Source organism: Nannospalax galili, unplaced genomic scaffold, assembly GCF_000622305.1.
Source record: "Nannospalax galili isolate Female #2095 unplaced genomic scaffold, S.galili_v1.0 scaffold206, whole genome shotgun sequence".
Taxonomy (NCBI): Eukaryota; Metazoa; Chordata; class Mammalia; order Rodentia; family Spalacidae; genus Nannospalax; species Nannospalax galili.
The window spans coordinates 6,697,599-6,718,763 of record NW_008358101.1 but is presented as its reverse complement, the minus strand read 5'-3'; the positions used below and the strand labels follow the sequence as shown (position 1 = coordinate 6,718,763).

General features: G+C 37.1%; 1 protein-coding gene across 5 annotated transcripts in view; it reads right to left on the bottom strand.

Moving 5' to 3' along the window:
- Smap1 (small ArfGAP 1) overlaps nt 1–21,165 on the bottom strand; it is a 168,318-nt gene that overhangs the window by 18,454 nt on the left and 128,699 nt on the right. For all 5 annotated transcript variants that reach the window (XM_008856288.3, XM_029557796.1, XM_029557797.1 and 2 more), the window contains one exon: nt 5,004–5,094. In XM_008856288.3, coding sequence (XP_008854510.1) covers nt 5,004–5,094 — 91 coding nt within the window. The remainder of the gene's footprint in view (nt 1–5,003; nt 5,095–21,165) is intronic.

Sequence of the window (21,165 nt, the reverse complement as noted above, 5' to 3'; positions counted from 1 at the left end):
ACACACACACACACACACACACACACACACACACACACACACAGAATCTTACTGGAAAGGGTAGACATGGTCCTGTGCAAAAAATTAGTCTATTGCCTGAAGCAAACACCAATACATTCCAGATTCAGAATAACTGTTTTGACCTGGAAGGGTTAATTTTTTTCCCAAAGATTTCTTTTGTTTTTAATTATGTATATGCATGTGTGTCTGTGTGAGGCATGTGAATTTGAGTGCCAATACCTGCACAGTCCAGAGGAGGGGCATCGGATTCCCTGAAGCTGGTGTTACAGGTGGTTGTGAGTCTCCTGACATGGGTAGTGGAAGTCAAACTCAGGTCCTCTGCAAAAGCAGTAGTGCCCTTAACCACTGAGTCATCTCTCCAGCCTCTGAAAGGGTCCCTGATTCTCTATAGTCTCATGAGCTGTCATGAACTCATCAAATCCTATTCTCAGCACAGTTTTTTAGAAAATGTCTGAAAATATTTTGAAGAGCTGCATGTGCTTTAAAAAACATACCTCCCCTTTCCCCATCCCCCACCTTTGGAACTCTTCCACCATACAGCCTTTCACTGCTGTCCACTACCAACACTAGCAAACTCCACTGTATGTGTACCCTCCTCATCAATACTTCCTTCCCCTTACTGATGTAAATGAACCTCAGTTCTGCTCTAAAAAGCTTCCTGAAGCTCCTCTAAAAGAGTGATGTCCTAACAGACTGTCCCAAGTGTGCATGAAATGTTAGTAGAAACCATTTGATATTTTGGAGTTGTTTGTATGGATGGCAGCAGTTAACTCTAGAAACTGACACCAGCGGGGGTGGAGGGGGAGCTACCATAAGCAAATTCTAAACTCTGTGATACTGTTGCAATAACACTGTGCAGCAACTAACCCCAGATGGTAACAGCTAATAACAATAAACATTTATCTTTCACTTTCAGGTCTGTGGATCAACTGTGGCAGTTCAACTGCAATCTCATTTGCTGCCTTGTAGCTTACTGAGTCTTGAAGACCACTCATTTCATTTATCTACTAGAGCTCATCTCCTCAGACTATTAGAAGACATTGTTAGAACTGTTTTTCCTTGTTCTGAATTATCAGATTTGCCTACTCTACATGTTTGTTAAAAACAGGAAACACCTTGTGATGTCATCCATTAAAGAAAAAAACAAAAAACAAAAAAACTCTTTTCCTGCCCTTATCCTCCTGTACTTACTGCTCTATTTCCCCTCCTTTTTATACATATGCTTTTATTTTTCTCCTTCTACTCTCTCTCAAACACGCATCCTGACATTTCTAGCAGCTCAAGGTTACTCTTGTCATCTGTGTTGCTGAATCCAATGGTTTATCAACCATCATTCTACTTGATCAGTCAGAAACATGAAACAACTATTAGTATTCTCTCTTCTTGCAAACACTTTCTTCCTCACTTTATCTGCATATTCAGTGGTGGTATTTCTCTGTGGGTAGGCCATGTAGCCTCCTGCTGAATGGCTATGTAACCACTGAAACCTGAGTAGAATGACAGCTATAAATAACTTGAAAACACAACCTTTAAGAGAACACATTTACTATGTATTCTTGTCCCTTTGGGATAATCACCAACAATAAATGAGTTGAGTACCAGGGGCCTGCAGGCCAGATTTGGTCTTCTACCTTTTCTGTAAATAAAAGTTTTAGTGGAGCACAGTTATGTCTATTTGTTTAGGTATTATCTATGGCCAAGTAGTTACCACAGAGAGTTTATGGCCCATAAAGCCTAAAATACTTACTTGCTGTTTCTATAGAAGGTTGGCCAATTCTTGTTTGAGACAGAGACTGCTCTGTCAACCTGGGTACTGAAATGAATTTGAAGTGGAGCAGAACATTAGCTGGCTTCAAACGGACAAAACATGGGTGAGAAATAAACTTTTTCCTATAAGCTGTCAATACTCTGAGGAAGCTTGTTATCATGGTGCAATCTAGTGTATCTGGCTTCACTTAAAAGGGAAATGTCACATAGCATACCTACTTCACAACTCATTTCTTTCTGGCCAATTTTCCAGATCTCTTATTTTATCTCCTTGGCCTCTAAATATCTAAATGCCATAGGGCACAGAATTTAAACCTCTTCTCTTTATCCTAATTTCACTCCCTTAATGAACTAATCTATTTTCATAATGTTGACTAACCCCTACAAGTCAATAACTTCTAATTTTATATTCCTCATCTAGATATCTGCTTAAATGCTTAAGTCATATAAACCTAATTAACATCTTCTTTTATTAAAATTAAATTTTTGGTCTACTAAACATTCAATATATTATGGCCAAACAAAAATCCTGATCTTCCAAACAGATTTCTTATAGACTATCCCACCAATGTAAATGGCAAACTCCATTCTTCTGATCGCTAGTCCAAAAATATTTAATACCATCTTTAAGTCTCCCTCTTTAATTTCTCATTTCATTAAAGAAGTCAACAATGGGGCCGGAGAGATAGCTCAGTGGTTAAGAATGCTAACTGTTCTTGCAGAAGACCTGGGTTTGAATCCCAGCACCCACAAGGCAGCTAACAACTGTCCATAACTCTAGTTCCAGGGGATCCGACATCCTCTTCTATCTTCCGCAGGCACCGCACGACACGGGTACACTTACCTACATGCAGGCAATACATGAAAATAAAAATAAAATACATGAAAACAAAAAAAGGAAGTCAACAAATCCTACTTAACCTATCTCTAATAGGCATCCGAAATCTAATTTGAGGCCAGAAGGATAGAAAAAGTTCTATGGAAGGGGTAGAAAAGGAGAAAAAGAGGGTAAAGTAGTAGAACGCATGCTATATAAAAGCAGAAAAGGGAATAGTGGAGGTAGAAAGGTTTAAGTGGGAATGGGGTAGAAGGCCAAGCAAACCTAAGTAGGTATAGAAAAAGCCAAAAGGAAACCTGATTCTTGATAAGGTAATTAAAAACTAAACTTGCAAAAAAAAAAAAAAGAGTTTGAACAGAGGTACCCTGCATAGGTTAAAGCAGCTCCAAGTCACGTTTCTTAAAAATTCCAGTGTCAGAGGAGTATGCTATTTCCCTACAAGTTGTTGGCCAGGGTGGCTCCTGAGAACCCTAAAATAATACACACTATGTTCCTATCAGAACTAGCTGACATGACTCTATGGCTGAAGATAGTACATGCTCTGGTTGTAGGATACAGAGAAATGAAGCTGAACCTGAGTTGAATGCTTCCTCCCAAGTTCTCATGGTCCTAGAACTTGCCATGCAAACTCCTAGGGGAGAACTGTCTTACTTAGCTGTCGCATTCAGTTACCCCACATGCTACATACCTACTTGATAGACTAGTGGCTTGACTATTATGGGGATAACCAACCAGTTTCTGACTGGATTTGAGGTTCATGTCACGGGAGGGAATTCATATCTGGTACTATAAACTTAGTCAAAAGCTCAGGCTAGCAAAGTCATTGGCCCTAATAAGGAAGGTACTGCTGCTTTGGTTTGCAAAATGGACAAGATGTACCTATGGAATTGTCTTCTAATATTGTGTTTATGCCCATACATTAGTGCTGCCGACATCTTTGGTTAGAGAAACCTCATTTTGCAGTAGGTGGCAATTACTGTAGAGACTCAATTGATCAAAGTGCTGAGGACAAGTGACTATTGAAGGCTCAGCTATAAAAGGGACCTTTATATCACCGTATCTAAAGCTCTACTCCCTCACAGAAGAGGGAGTAGAAAGAATGAAAGGGCCAAAGGAAGGGGTAGAATGTTGTGAACACTGTCTTGCAGGCATGCCATGCCAATCCTTTCTTGAACTTTCAGTAGCAGTACTTACCTTCAAAAGACTGGGCCTGTCAACATTTCATCATGGTGGGCAATTAATGGTTGCTGTAGGAGAGTGTGGTTTGAGTGAGAAATGTCCCCCACAAGCTTGCTCACATATGTACACACTTGGCCCCTAGGTGTTTGGGGAAGTTCAACCTTGTTGGAGAAACTATATCACTATATCACTAGGGGTAGGTTTTGAGAATTTACAGCCTCAGCCAATTCCAGTTCAATCTCTCTGCTCCCTGCATGCGGAATGAAATGTGATCAGCCAGTTTCCTACTTCAGGCACTTGCTTCCATGCCTCCCCAACATTATGAACTCTTCTTCTGGAACCATAAGTCAAAATAAACTCCTCCATAAGTCATTTTCAGTTACAGTGCTTTATCACAGCAATGAAAAGTAACTAATACACCAGTAGAGTCATTTTCTTCAGTGGTAGAGCCACTGGTAAGTTGCTCATGAGCTTGTAATAACCCCTCACTCATGCTCCTATAAGCAACCTATTTAACCTCACTGGGAGACACACATACACACATACACACACACACACACACACACACACACACACACACACACACCCATAAAAAATAAAAGGCATGAATGTAAATGGGGGACAAAGGATCAAAGGCTCAGAAGCAATGTGAGGGAGACAAGAAAGCATAATAGGGGAGTGAATTTGATCAAAATACATTATATACATGTATGAAAATGTCATAGTGAAATTCATTATTATGCATAATATATATTAATAATTTTTTAAATGTGTTGCTTGAATTAACCAAATAAAATCAAATTTTGAATTTGTATATTTTATAGGAAGGCCATTTTTTTGCTGAAAGGGAAAAAAATTATCCCTAACAAAAATTTTTTTAAATGAGCAGGGCCAGGAAGGAAAGGGGTACAATACACTCTTTACTTAAATGTTGAAATGTCATATATACCAAGCCTTTAAATATTACTTTGATGTCTTTCCCCCTCCAAGGAATTCATTACTTGTGTTTCAGTGATGACAGAACTGACAGGCACTGGCTTCCTTATTAAAAATTTCTTTTCTTGTGAGAGTTAGCAAACTAATCAGACCATTTCAAACTGTATCTTCTGTACACTGAAGATGCACGTATCATATTCATTTCCAGTAAGGTTTCAATTGCTCTGGAGCTCTGATGGTGACCCTCATTCTCATTACTTACCAAGTCCTAAAAGATCGACAGTGGGCTCTGCAGCTTTTTGGGGGCTGGTGCTTTTTTTAGGCTCGAGCTGTTGATCTTCTTTCTTCTGTAGCTTTAAAGTAAATAATCAGATTTATTATTTTTTATTAAATAAATCAAACAAATCTCTTAAGATCCAATTACGCATAATTATCATGGTATAATGAAGTACAGTATAAGGAATCCTAGAGCATTTTTTAAAAAAGGTAAACATGGTCTTTGAACTTGGAATGATAATCCTTATACAGTAGGTTCCTTAGATAGTGAATATATAAATTTAACTCTTAATATAAACTTTCTTAATCATTACAACTTCTATGAACTTATACCTTTTCTTTCTCAGTACTGGGGATTGAGCCAAGCACCTTGCACACGCTAGGTAAGTATTATCATTGAGCCACATCCCTAGCCCCTTCTTTTTTACTTTTTGGATCAAGGCTGCCCAGGTAGGCTTTGAACTTGGTAATCTTCTTGCCGCAGCCTCCCAAAGAGCAGAGATTACAGGCCTACATAACCCAGATTTTTAAATTACATTTTTATTTATTTTGTGTGCATGTGTGTACATATATGTAGGTATGTGACTACCACGGCTTATGTGTGGAGGTCAGAGGACAACATGCAGGAGTCAGTTTTCTCCTTCCACTATGCAGGTCCAAGGGTTGAACTCAGGTCAGGCTTGGGGGCTGATGCCTTTACCTACTAATCCATCTTGCTGGCAATTTTTTTTTTTTTTTTGCTTCCCCCGACCCCCACAACCCTTGGAGAGGCGGACCAAACCCAGGGCCTTGCACTTGCTAAACAAGCACTCTACAACTGAGCTAAATCTCCAACCCCACAAGCTACTTTCTGAAAAAATGCACCTCATATTGCTTCCCAGCTAATACTATTAGATGAGGCTGGAGAAGACCTTATGAGCGCATGGTCAGTTCCATCATCCACACTACTGATTATGTAAGATGATAATGCACCAAGAAAAATCCAATAAAATGTTATTTAATGTTTTTCCTCCTGCATGTACACAATTAACTAATGTAATTTTGTATATAATATTCATCTAGTTCTCAGGAGCCCAATTTATAGTAACATATTCCAAACCCTTTCTCTTGTGCACATATACACAAAAATAATGCTGTTCAGGGCATGATGAAAATACCTACAGCTACTGGATTCTCAACTCTAAAGCTTACTTCTTCAAAAAATTTTTAAAAACTCACTTAATCATTCAACTTCAAGCTATTTCCCTAAAGTCATTTCTACTATCATTATCTAAAGAATTCATTACTTAGTTGTTAGGCAGTAACTTTCTGTTACCTATTACGGATGCATAATTTCTAAGAGCTTGTATCCATCTCATTTTTCTCCTATTACTCTCTCCCTAAGATTTTTTTAACCAAACAGACTACCAGCACAGATAATTAATAACCTCAAATACAGAAATACTAGCTCATAACTACATACAGTTTTTAGAAGCTTAACAAAACCCATTTCACGTCATCGTTCACTTTTATACCTCCAGTATATGTTATGACTCATCTTGCTTAACAAAAGGGTTTCAAAATAATTTAAGATAGAGGTGTAGCTCAGTGGTAGAGCTGTGCTTTGTATGACTGAAGACTTGGGTTCAATCTTCAAAATCATAAGCAAAAAAATTTCAAAGAAAGATAATTTGTAATAACAAAGTAAACAATTCTTGTTAGCTGATTACTTAAACCACTAGAATTGCATCCTTTTCCCCTCTTATTTTCCTCTCATTTAATTTAGTGAACAGCCTATGTTACTCTACATTCAAATCTGTGAAGGAATCTGAGGACCAGATCAAATATTCTAGGACAGGAATCTGGAGAAGGACTTCATTTGTCATCTCATTGCCTGTAAACTTATGAAATGTGCTCTTTGCAAATTAACTAAAGCAAAATATTCCAAATAAACTGAAACACTTATTTTCTACTATTTAGATTTAGAATTCTGTCTTTGGCAGAATATTTCATTGACTATTCCTCCCCAGAAAGCAGCATACAAAATCCAAACTTTTAAGGAATTCCTTTCTAATCACTTTCTATATCTAACAATGTGGAACCCTTTCCAGCTAAAATGATGCTTGTTTCAAAACAATTTACATGAAAATTCTGGTTTATGTTGTTTCTGCTACTAAAATGAAATTAACTTTCATTTTGACTTTCAATATTGCTAAGTATGGAGCTATCTGTTATTATTTTAAAGAGGGAGAAAAATGCAAGTAAGATAATGCAGAGGTCCTTCAAGAATTCTAGTATTCACCCCAGGAACTATTACACACAATTTGGAGTATCTTTCCCTCCCTATGTCCACACATCTATCTGTGTCCTAAGAGCTTCTGTTCTTCCTTAGGTTTTAACATGCACTTCTACCTGAAACTGCATAATACAGAACCCATGTATCATTGTTCAGGGTAGAAAAACTTTAAGGTAACAAGTGATGATCTCTAACAATTTATCACAGTGTACATGTGGCCTACTTGAAGGTTTCAAAATTTTCTAGACCACAATTTTGTCATGTTAAAAAACAGAAACAGAAATGTAATATAAAACAGCAAGTGTACCATATAAAGTAAAGGTAAGTGAGAACAAACTGTTTTGCACATTTGTATACAGGGTAAGCACAAATCTAGATAGCACAATGTATTCCTTAACATAGTAGGCTAAAATACTGCTCTAGAGAGTCTGATTCTTTAAGGGTCAAAACTGTGAGGAATGTCTAAGACCTACCTATTACTACACTTCAAATAGAGTTGACTATTCTAGATAGAGTTCCACAATTCAGATATGAATTACCCAAGAGTTGGTGTCAGAGAATTTGTCCTGCAAATCTAAAGGGGAAGGAAATAAAGTATACAACATTCTAAGAGCTATCCTGTATTCCTCCACCCTCAAATTTTGCTGAAGCAGTCATTTGAACCTATCAATGTGTGGCAAGGGTTATTTTTCAGATTAGTCTTCTATGTTTCCACAGCAATTCAAATTCTACTCTATATACATTAATCAGACTTGAACAAATAAAAGTTGATATTCTTCTTCATTACTAAAAGTAAACATAAGAAAATAGCTTCACTGCTTCACTTTCTTCCTTCCCCTTTCCACACATGTAGTGCACACACACATAAATAAGAGTAAAACTTAAAAATTACTAAATGTACAATTATTTAACAAGATATCAAGATTCAGTACTTTTAAAATATTTTATTGATTGTTTTTGTTTTTGTGTATAACTGTATTGCCTGCATGTATCTAAGTGCGCCCATGTCATGCAATGCCTGTTGGGGTCAGAAGAGAGACTGGATTCACCTGGAACTGAAGTTATGGATGGTTGTTAGCCACCATGTGGGTGCTGGGAATCAAACCTGGGTCCCCTGTGAGAGCAGCTAGTGGTTTTTAACTGCTGAGCCAACTCTCCATGCCCAAGACTCAGTATTTTAAAAATATTTAAGTACCTAAACGTCTACTTTATTCCAGTATAGAGGTTTTTGTTTGTTTGTTTGTTTGTTTTGCTCATTTGTTTTCTTGAGACGGGGTTTTACCCTATAGCCCTGGATGGCCTCAAACTCAAAGAAATCTGCCTAACTCTACCTCGTAGGCTCCAGGATTAAAGGTTTGTGCCACCACTCCTGGCACTATATTGTACCCTTAGTCTAATACACCATTAAGTTGGGGAGCAAAGCCTATTTCAAAAATGTATTACTTCCATTCACTAAACCTTGTCCACTGCTAGCATAGCTTAACACTGCTGTCATACAAAAGCTTGCATGAAGGCATTCATTTTTTCTCAGAAGAGAAAGATTATAAATGACCTTATCTTCTGAAGTAGGAAGAGACACTCAAGCAATACATTTCCTTTCTTTGTCACACTGTTCAAATCCAGCATTTCAAAAACCAAACAGTAAGTCAAGAATCATTTTCTGCTTGCTGCTCATTGCAGTATCTATGGCAGCAAGGTCATAGGATGTGACCTTTAAATAACATGCAGTTATCAGGAAGGGAGCAGAAGTACCCTAAACCCAGCCTCATGACCCCTCTGAAGTCTGTTTACTTTATATAGTCAAGCCCATTGGTCTTATTTTAAAACATGTATTATCAATATTAATATTCAGAAAAGAAGAACCAATTTTCTAAAACAAATTCTAATGAAATACTTGGTTAATAAACAAATGTTTATTATACCTCCCAGACAAATTCTCCCACAATGAAAATCTCAAGAACATGATTGTATTTTTTCCAGAACTGCTTACAATACAAAAGTCTTGTTCATTATATATTTTCTATTTATACTTTTGTTCTATAGCTTATCGATTGTATTATAACTTGCAAAGAATAACAGGAGTAAATTGCTCAGCATATTTTGAAATACGGCTCTCAAATCAACAGAGTACATAATATTTTAAAGCCAAGTTTTAGAAGATTTAAGAATAAAAATGACATTACATTGTTAGGAATTATGATGTTTGTTTCAAAACAGTTTACATGAAAATTCTGGTTTACGCTGTTCCTCCTACTACACTGAAATTAACTTTATTGCTGAGTATGGATCTTACTAATTTCAAAAGGGGAGAATAATAAAATCAAATAATGCAAAGCAAGCATTATTAAGATGAATGGCCCTGACAGGAGGTTAACCTCTGTCACTGCAGACAACTGTGGAATCTTCAGAGAAATCATGGGACTTTAATGGATAGAGTTGAACAAAAAAGATTTTATGTCCCTTCTTATTCATATGATTAGATGGATGCTAAAGGAAACTGACTATAAATAAATGTTGTTATAATACTTTGATGACCACATCCCCCTTTGTGCAACTGCACCCTTTTGATACTTTGCATTCAGTTCAGACATGGGAAACAGTACATATTGACTACCATTCTATTTTAACCTCTTGTGATGGTTTGAATGAAAATATTCCCCATAGGCTCCAAGTATTTGGACATTTTGTCCCAGATGGTGGTGCTGTTTTGGGAGGCTTTAGAGGGTATGGCTGTCCTGGAGGAAGCTCATCATTGGGGGCAGGCTTAGAGAGTTCTTAAGCCTTGCTTCCTTCCTGTTGGAAGATGTAGGGCTTAGCTTCCCCTGCTATCTCTGCCACCATGCCTCCCCGCCAAGGCAGACTGTAATTCTCCTGGAACCATAAGCTCAAATAAACTCCTCCTTTTATAAGTTGTTTTGGTCAGTGTTTCTATCACAGCAACAGAAAAGTGAATAATACACTTCTCCAGCTTCTAAAAGCATCACATAGGGAATTTGTCTTTTTAAAAAACTTTATTTGTACTTATGCGTATGAGTGTTTTGCCTGCATATATATACAAGTGCACCATGTGTGTGCAATACCCATGGAGGCCAGGACATCATATCCCCCAAACTAGAGCTATAAATGGCTATTAGCCATCATTATGGGTGCTAGGAACCAACCTCAGTTCTCTGCAGGAGAAGCAAGTGCTCTTAACTGCTGAGTCATCTCTCCAAGCCCCAGAAACTATCTTTTAGTAAGTGAAGATTTTAACTGATTGTGAGAGGATAAAATTAGGTGATCTACAATTTACTAAACAAAATTTTTGAACAAGGACATTGGACTACTCAGATAAACCAATTTTATAAAATGTAATCTTAGATTCACAGAGCAGGTGTCTCATTCAAATTCTTAAAGTTTTTATTAGCAGAAGCTTCATAGCCCAATCTCTCTGTGATTCATAATGCTACTACTCCAAGGACTATAACTGAATAAAAACTTACTTAGTTTCAACTGTTAGACTTATGATATTTCCTATCCCTTTAAATAACAGATTTAGCAGCTGAGCCTCAAGAATGAGATTCACTATTCCTTAGTCATCCAGTTAATGTAGATAACAGCATTGATATAAAAGAATAGAGCAGCTATACAACTTTCTAAGTTCTAATCTAGAGGTAATTATTTAAATTTTTCTTTAAAAGCTGGCTACATCTCAAATTATATCTTACTATTTGTAGTCAATTTCCTTTGGTATCCAAAGAACCATACAAGCACATGGGACATGAAGTCTTTTATGTTTAACTCTATCCATTTAACATTAAGAAAATTAAAAGTCCCATAATTTGCCCAAAGGCTCCACAGGTGGCCACAGTGACAGAGGCTCCTAGCATGGCTCCTTTTTATGAATCCTGATGTTGTCTTCTCTTAAATAATTTCTATCTACCACAAATTAGATTCTAAAATTAAAACGGTTAAATATTCCTAATATGAAAATCAAAATTCTCCAAACTCCAAAAATTTTTTATTGCCACCATACAACCACAAATAGAAAACTGGGCACCACATCTCATGTGACAGACTATAGTCAAAACACAGGTATATAACACAATTTTACTCAGTAACCCCAATGGGGAAAAGACCCTCCTAACCCATTTGGTGGCAATACCAATTTTTGTACACAAAATTATGAAAATATTATATAAAATTACCTTCAGGTTATGTGCATACAATACAAATGAAACAAATGAATTTTCTGTTTATATTTCAATTCTATCCCTAACATATCTCATTATGTACATGTGAATATACTACCTTCCCCCTCAAACCCATCCCCGAAAAGTCCAAACCACATGTGGTCCAAAGCATCTGGGATAAGGGATACTGGCCTTGTATTTATCCAGTGCTTAATAATGCATATATAGTATTCTTCCAATAATACAAAAAAACTTCAATAAAGGTATAATCTCATAAGATAGTCAAAGCAAACATGCAAATAATTTTATTTCAAGTAGAATATAAAGACTTCATGAGAAGCTTAAGATACCATGATGTTAGTGGAAATATTAGGATTTTATCAAGGTAGTGACATTAGCTTTCAAGTACACAAAAGAGACAGGAAGTAGTTTAATTGGCTATAGGAATAGATAAAGGCATCATAAGAAGAAAATAGCTAAGAACAGTAAGTTAGACAGTTACTATATCTAGCCTATAAGTCTAGGTGAAAACAAGAAATAAAAGATATATTTGAATATTTTAATTTTATTACTTTGCTTTATTTCTACAATTGTAGAAGAACCTAAATTGTTAACTAGAGCTAGAAATCAGATGGGGAGTCAATTTGCAAAATGGCAGCAAAAAAAAAAAAAAACATAGGACTTTGGGGGAAGTATGTTGTGCATATGACCTGCTTAAGGAAAAAAGTTTAACAACTGTTGTACACAAAGGGACCTGTCACTATGACATGGTCAGAGCAATGTCTTACACATATTAACCGTCTATTGCACAGCAGAATTTTGAAATCTAAAATATATTTTCTAACAAGTTACTTAACAAGGCATAATTCCCCCAAATAATGGTATCATTTGGGAGCATGATAAGGTGCCACATCTAGGATACAACCTCTACATCTAAGGCTCACAGAACATAGAACAAGGAATGAAGAGAACATTAATGCATCTTTCAACTCTCATCAGTGAAGCGCCCTCACAGAGGGCCAGGAACGCAAAAAGTCACAAATGGCCAAAATGCAGAGAATAAGCGTCTGCAGAGTGTGGGTCCTTCAACAGGACTCCTGTATTAAAATCCACCCATCCAGGGCTCAGGAACCATTGAAGAAGAGGGGGTAGAAAGATTGTAAGAGCCAGGGAGGAGGTGTATGACCATATGGGAATAGTCCTACAGGTACCTGGGACCGTTCTCATAAAAACCTACAGCAGCAGTGTGAGCATATACAAGACCCATGCAAACTCAAGCAGACAAAACCCAGCACAGAATGTGGAAATGAACAGCAGGTTCCAATCTTAGTTGAAGAATTATTGGCAGCTGATTACTTACTGCTGGGTGATTACTGCTGGGTAAGAGCTGATCTTCTTAAAGGGAGGGACTCTAGATAGGTTGACTAGATCCCCGTGGATGAACTTACACTGAGGGACATCTGGGGACACTAACTTTACATGACAGGCCTTAACACAAATCACAGAATGTATGAACTCCAGTGGGGGGCTATGGGAGAGTGCCAAAGGGGAAGGGGATATAAAGATGATTTTTTGTATGAAATACACAAAAATTCAATAAACAATTTACAAATTATTTTTAAAATTTTATTCATTTTTTTAAGGCCAGGCATGGTGGCACACGCCTTTAATCCCAGAACTTAGGAGGCAGAGACAGACAGATCTCAATGAGTTCAAAGCCAGCCTGGTCTACATAGTGAGTTCTAGGAAATCTGGGGATACAGGGAGACACTGTCTCAAAAAGACCAAAAAAAAAAAATTTATTCATTTTTGTCTAATTCATGTTCATGAGAAATGTATTATTTGACCATCATGCCAACCTATCTACATCTTGACCAAAAGCATATCTAAGGATCATGACCAATGAGCTAGGTCTTACTACGGTTAGGGACCATATGCAAGGAATTAGAATGTGTTCTTAAGAATTTTGGGGAAAAGTAGTAAATTTTAAAAATTATATTTGCATTTCATAAACTCATGCCAAGTTTAATGATATAGTATTTATAATCCACTTATATTTTCTTTCTAAATATGAGGACATTTGGAGCTGGAGCTATAGTTCAACAGTAAAGAGCACTTGCTGTTTTTCCAAGGGCCCAAGTTCAGTACTCGGCACCACAAATGGGCAGCTTACACCTCTAACTTCAGGTCTAAAGAATCCAGTGCTATCTTCTGGCCTCCTCAGGCACCTGCACACATTGGTGCACAGACATTCATACATACATGCACACACACGTGCACACACATTTTTTAAAAATCTTTAAACATAAGAACATCTGTCCATGTCTAATCTTTTAAATTCTTAGTTTGTACACTTTTTCAAAGACCTATGGTACTTTATAAATTGTGTCTTCGAGGTTTCTCTTTGTTCAACACCAATAATGAATGCCTATACTGGGTAAGTGCCCTTAAAATAACAGGCCACCATACCTGTGAGATATTGATTTCAGGCTCTCTGAGGAATAAAAAAATCTTTGGACACACAAGTCTCATATAAAAATGGCATGGCATTTACAGATGACCTACAGACAAACCGTAGAATATTTTAAATCTAATCTCTAGATTACTTATAATACCTAACTCAGTGTAAGTGCTATTCAAAAAGTTGTGCCATATTGTTTGGCATGTAACAACACAATGTCTGTACATGTTCAGTAAAATCTTTTTGAAGTACTCTCCCAGAGATCCTAGCAGACAGGTTGAGAGGGTGGGTTCGGACCTCAATCATAGAGGCTCTAATCTCAACAGACACCGAGAGTGCCGAGTTCTGGCCTCCCTCGGGCAGAGGGCCTGTGAACTCAGGGGACTGCCTGAGAGCCCCTGGATCCTGCCTCCAACTGGTGGTGAGCTTCCCCTAATTGCGCCATAGCCATCCCCCGACCTGGGATATCAGGGGCCCCAGGGCAGATTTGGCTTTGGTAGGCTAAGGCTAAGATCCTAGCAGACAGCCTGAGAAGGTGGGTTCAGACCTCCATCGGTGTAGTGGCTCTGATCTCAGCAGACCACCAGAAAGTACCGAGTTCTAGTCTCCCTCTGGCCTCCCTCAAGCAGAGGGCTTAAGAACCCAAGGAACTGCCTGAGAGCCCCTGGATCATGCCTCCACATCGTGAAGGAAGCCTGAGTGTACCTGACTGGAACCTGAATTGGACTTATGTGGGCACTCCTGAATAGCTGATCTGAAGCCATCAGTTCCCTCCAAATTAAAACTGAGAGAACCTGAACCCTGTATCAATCAGCTTTACATAACCAATAAAGAAGGGATCTAGGCACCCGGATAATACAAACAGAAGCATACTTCAACTTAATTCTCATATCAGACTCATAAACAACAAAAGAAATTCATATGCCAAAATCACAGTGAAAGAACAATAAAATGGAAAACCAAACCACAATGTCCCCACCAAACCCCACCAATCCTGTAGAAGATTTCTACAAGGAGAACCCTCTAGAGATAATCCAGGACACTGAATTTAAAAGAACAATCATAAACATGATCAAGGAATTCAAGAAATTTAAAGAACACATGAACAAACAAATCAAAGAGCTAAAAGAAGATACAGATAAACTTCTGAAAGAATTAACAAAAGAGATAGAAACACTGAAGAAAATTCAGGAAGAAATGAAGGAAGAACAAAACTCAATAAGCTGACTTGAAACAACAGGGGAAAGTCTCGCCACTAGAATGAATGAAATGTAAAACAGAATATTAACACTGGAGGATAAAGTTGAAGAATTGGACCACTCAAGTAAAAAGATTAAGGAAAATTTAAAATAACACAGGACTGGAATATGCAAGAGATGTGGGACACCATGAAAAGACCAAATCAACGGATCACAGGAATAGAGGAAAGAGAAGAATTTCAGGTTAATGGTGTTGACCAGATCTTAAACAGGATCATGGAAGAGAGCTTCCTTAAATAAAGGAAAGACATCCCCATACAAATACAGGAAGCATGTAGAACACCAAATAGACAGGATCAGAAATGAAACTCCCCACGACATATCATAGTAAAAACACTAAATGGACAAAACAAAGAGACAATACTGAAAGCAGCAAAAAAAAACAAGTCACATACAAAGGGAAGTCCCTCAGGATTACAGCTGACTTACCAATGCAAACTATGAAAGCCAGAGGAGCCTGGACAAAGGTATTTCCAGTTCTACATGACAATAGATGCCAGCCCAGAATACTATACCCAGCAAAAATGTCTATTATAGTTGAGGGGGAAAGAAAAATCTTCCATGACAGGAATAGCCTAAAAGAATACATGTCCAAAAAACCAGCCCTTCAAAGAATACATGAAGCAATACACAGAGCAGAGAGAGAAACAACTATACCCCCAGGGGCAACAAAAGACAATAAATAAAGGTATATTCTAGGAAACACAAAATTAGAGAACAAAAGCAGCAATCAAAATGACAGCAACCAACATAATAACCTTAAATATCAGTAGACTGAACTCCCCAGTCAAAAGACACAAGCTAAGTGAATGGATTAAGAAACAAAATCCATCTCTGTTGTCCACAAGAAACCCATCTCACCTTCAAGGACAGGCACTACCTTAAGGTAAGAGGATGGAAAAAAAATATTCCAAGCAAATGGCACTAAGAAACAAGCAGTGGTTGCAATTCTAATATCTGACAAAATAGACTTCAAGGAAAAACTAATCAGAAGAGATAAGGAGGGTCACTTCATTCTGATCAAAGGAACAGTTAACCAAGAAGATATTACAATCCTTAACATATATGCAACAAACTCTGGTGAACCCAAATTCATGAAAACAACACTACAGGACTTTAAGACACACATTAACCCCAACTCAGTAATAGTAGGCGACCTCAATACCCCACCTTCTCCATTAGACAAGTAAACTGGATAAAGAATAAACAGAGAGACGTCTGAATTAAATGATATCATACAACAAATGGACCTAAAAGACATCTTTCAAATATTCCACCCAACCACCAAAAAATACACTTTCTATTCAGCACCTCATGGAACTTTTTCAAAAATTGAGCACATACTGGGCCACAAAACAAACCTCAACAAATATAAAAAAAATTGAAGTAATTCCATTCATTCTATCAGACTGCAATGCAATAAAGCTCAAAATCAACACTGGACAAACCCTAAGGCACTGTACGAACTCATGGCAATTGAACAACACACTACTAAACAATGAGTGGGTGAAAGGAGAAATTAAGAAAGAAATTAAAGAATAACTGCAATTCAATGAAAAGGAAAATACAACACAACACAACCTCTGGGACACATTAAAAGCAGTCCTAAGAGGGAAGTTTATAGCTCTAAGTGCCTACATTAAAAAATTACAAAGAGCCCGAGTAAATGACCTAACTCTACAACTGAAGACACTGGAAAGGCAAGAACAAATGAAACCCAAACCTAGCAGAAGAGAAGAAATAACAAAAATCAGAGCAGAGATTAATGAAATAGAAACAAAACAATACAAAGAATCAATGAATCTAATAGCTGGTTCTTTGAAAAGCTAAACAACATAGACACATTTAGCTCCATTAACCAAGAGAAAGGAAAAGCAAATCCAAATCAACAAAATCAGAGATGAAAGGCAAAACATTACAACAAACACCAAAAAGATCCAGACCATTATAAGGGAATATCTAAAAAACCTATATACTACTAAATCTGAAAATCTAAAAGAAATGGATGTATATCTGAAAATCATGGGAATCACCAAAGTTAAGCCAAGAACAGATCAACAGTTTAAGCAGACCCATAACATATAAGGAAATTGAAACAGTAATACAAAGCTTCCCAACAAAAAAAAAAAAGCCCAGATGTATTAACAGCAAAATTCTACCAGACATTTAAAGAAGACCTCCAACCAACACTACATAAATTATTCAAAATGATAGAAACAGAGGGAGAACTCCCAAATTCCTTCTATGAAGCTGGCATCACTCTAATACCCAAACTGGGTAAAGACACAACCAAAAAAGAGAAAACTTTGGGTCCATATCCTTAATGAACATAGATGCAAAATTTCTCAACAAAATACTTGCAAACCAAATACAGACACACAACAGAAAGATCATTGACAATGATAAAGTAGGCTTTATACCAGAGAAGCAGGGATGGTTCAATACTCAAGTCAATAAACATCATTAATTAAATAAATGGACTCAAAGACAAAAACCACATTGTCATCTCAATAGATGCAGAAAAGGCTTTTGACAAAATTCAGCATGCATTTATATGCAAAGTCCTAGATGGAACTGGACTGGAGGGAACATACCTCAACATTATTAAATCTATATACAACAAACTCACAACCAACGTCATTCTAAATGGAGAAAAACTGGAAGCATTCCCATTAAAATCAGGAACCAGACAAGGATATCCACAATCTCCACTCCTTTTCAACATAGTGCTTGAAACTCTTCCTAGAGCAATAAGACAGGAGAAGGAAATTAAAGGAGTACTAATTGGAAAAGAAGAGATCAAACTATCACTTTTTGCAGATGATATGATACTATACCTAAGAGATCCCAAAAGTTGCCCCAGAAAACTCCTAGAACTGGTCAACACTTCCAGTATAGTGGCAGGATATAATATCAATCTACAAAAATCAGTAGCCTTTTTATATATCAATAACAAGCAATTGGAGAAAGAATACAGGGAAATGCTCCCACTCACAACTGCTGTAAAAAAAAAAAAAAAAACTATCTTGGAATAAATCTGACCAAAGACACCAAAGATCCCTACAATGAAAAATTTTAAATCGTTAAAGAAAGAGATTGAGGAAGACACCAGGAGATGGAAGGACCTCCCATGCTCATGGATTGGAAGAATTAGTATTGTGAAAATGACCATCCTACCAAAAACAACATATAGATTCAATGCAATCTGAATCAAAATCCCCATGATATTCTTCACAGAATTAGAAAAATAATCCTTAAATTCATATGAAAACACAAAAGACCCCGGATAGCCAAAGCAACTCTGAGCACAAAGAGCAACGCCAGGGGAATTACTATACCAGATCTTAAAGTATACTACAGAGCTATAGTCATAAAAACAGCATGGTACTGGCACAAAAATAGACACATAGATCAATGGAACATCAATGAAGATCGAAATCCGAGTACATGCAATTTCAGCCACCTGGTATTTGACAAAGGTGCCAAGAACATGCAATGGAGGAAAGACAGCATCTTCAACAAATGGTGCTGGCAAAATTGGATCACCACTTGTAGAAGAATGAAATGAAATCCTTATCTTTCACCTTGCACAAAAGTCAACTCCAAATGGATCAAAGACCTCAATGTAAAACTAGAAAACCTGAAACTAATAGAAGAAAATGTTGGCAGTAACTTACAAGATACAGGCATAGGAAAGAATTTTCTAAATCAGATAGCAGTTGCTCCAGAATTAAGGTCAGCAATCAACAAATGGAACCTCATTAAACTAAAAAGGCTTCTGTACAGCAAAAGAAACAATCAAAAAAGTAAAGAGAAAACACACAGAATGGGAAAAAATCTTCACGAGTGACACATCTGACAGAGGTTTAACATCCAGAATATGTAAAGAACTCAAAAAACAAAGAATCAAGAAACCAAATGACCCAATTAAAAGATAGGATAATGACCTAAACAGAGAAGTCTCAAAGGAAGAAATAAAGATGGCTAAGAAACATCTCAAAAAGTGTTCAACATTATTAGTAATGAGGGAAATGCAAATTAAAATCACCCTAAGGTATCACCTTAGGATCAAGAGAACAAATGATACCAAATGCTGGCGAGGATGTGGAGAAAGGGGAATGCTAATTCACTCCTTGTTGGATTTGCAAACGTGTGCAACCTCTATGGAAAACAGTATGGAGAACTCTTAAAAAACTACAAATGAACCTACCATATGACCCGGTTATACCACTCCTTGGCATATACCCAAAGGACTCATCCTATTGTAGAGACACTTGTACAACCATGTTTATTGCTGCTCTTTTCACAATAGCTAAGAAACAGAAGCAACCTAAGTGCTCCTCAACTGACGAGTGGTTAACAAAAATGTAGTATATTTATATAATGGAGTTCCAGTCAGCAGTAAAGATGAAATAATGAAATTTGAGGATATATGTATAGATCTAGAAATTGTTATACTGAATGAAGTAACACAGACTCAGAAAAACAAACAACATATGTTCTTCCTCATATGTGGATCCTAGCACCAAATTCTTTTAAATTCCAGGTCTTTTAAATAAGATGATGCTATACAGCAGCTCCTGCTACACGAAATAACTACCATCATCATGATTTCAGCTGAGCCTGATTGCTAAACATTGTCTCAATTGGGCTTGTTGACGGTTGTGCTCATTCATTAAAGGAGAGCCAAGCAATGTCATTGGACCCTCACCCCATTATCCAGTCACTCTTCTCGGCCAACGGTATGTAATTTTACCCTAATCACACATGGCCTCCTGGATTTGGGGAGGGCTAAAGTATACAATCTGGGGAAGGCTAGAAAGAGAAGGCATGACCCATGCTGGGTTAAGCTTTCCAGTGTGCATACCCTCCGGTCATACATACACCTCAGCAACCCCTCAGTTATCTGGAAAGTAAGCTCAATAAATTCATTGGTTCCCCAGTAAAACTTTAATTAAACATTGGCTTGACAGTAGAAACTTTGAAGGGAATAAGCATTGCTTAGCATCCCCAGGAAAAGAAGTCTCACAACAGTTGGAAAATTTATTTGTTAATGCTATTATTTCTCGTAATTATTTTTTTAAAAAAAGAAAATGAGAATGTAAAAGATGTTAAAAGGATATGGGAAATGGAGATATTTTCCAAAATAAACAGAAAAACTGAGAAAGCTTAAGCAAGTGATGAAGGTCTGTTTAGGTTTGTTATGATATATAAAGGATGAAACAAAAATAATATACATGTAATCTAAAAATGTCTATGGTAATAGTTTAGTCAAATAGTTTAAGAAACAAAATTTATATCTAGTCAAGGTTTATCTGAGAATATGTGGTTTTTTACACAAGCCTTATCTACAGAGCACATGATAATTAAAAGTACCAGACTGGTGGAACTAACCTTATTGGATGTTTAACAGCCATAGTTTGAGGCCTATACTAATATGGTCAGAGGGACTTAAAGGACAGTTTGTGTCCTTTGCCCTCCAAGGTTGACTAATTTCCAGGGAACTATAGAACATCTCTCCAAAATGTACTGTAACTGTGGTGAGTCACCTGTCCTCTTCTTCAGGGAGGACATGGAGATCCCATGAGATGGACTTGAACCAGTGTCCAGTCTACAAAGAGGAAGGTCAACTCAGAGGAACCATCTCATTCATGCTTCCAAGTGAAGCCAGACATGGTCTAGCAGGACCTTTGACTTATCTTCGTATAGATGGAACTGGTAAAAGAAAGGAACCGGGAGCTCCTCCCAAGCCCATGTGACCCCTGAGGAACAGATCCTCAAATGACCTTAAGTGTAAAAATAAATTCATTTATTTGGGCCAACTGTATGGTCTCAAACACCCAAAAGAAAAGTATAACCAAAGAGTAAAATCATCAGTATATATATTTTTTAAGAGTTCAAGGGATTACATTTCCCAGACATTAGGCTTAAGTCTGTATAAAAAGTTATTTAGACAATTATTTCTCATTGATGATTTTGTT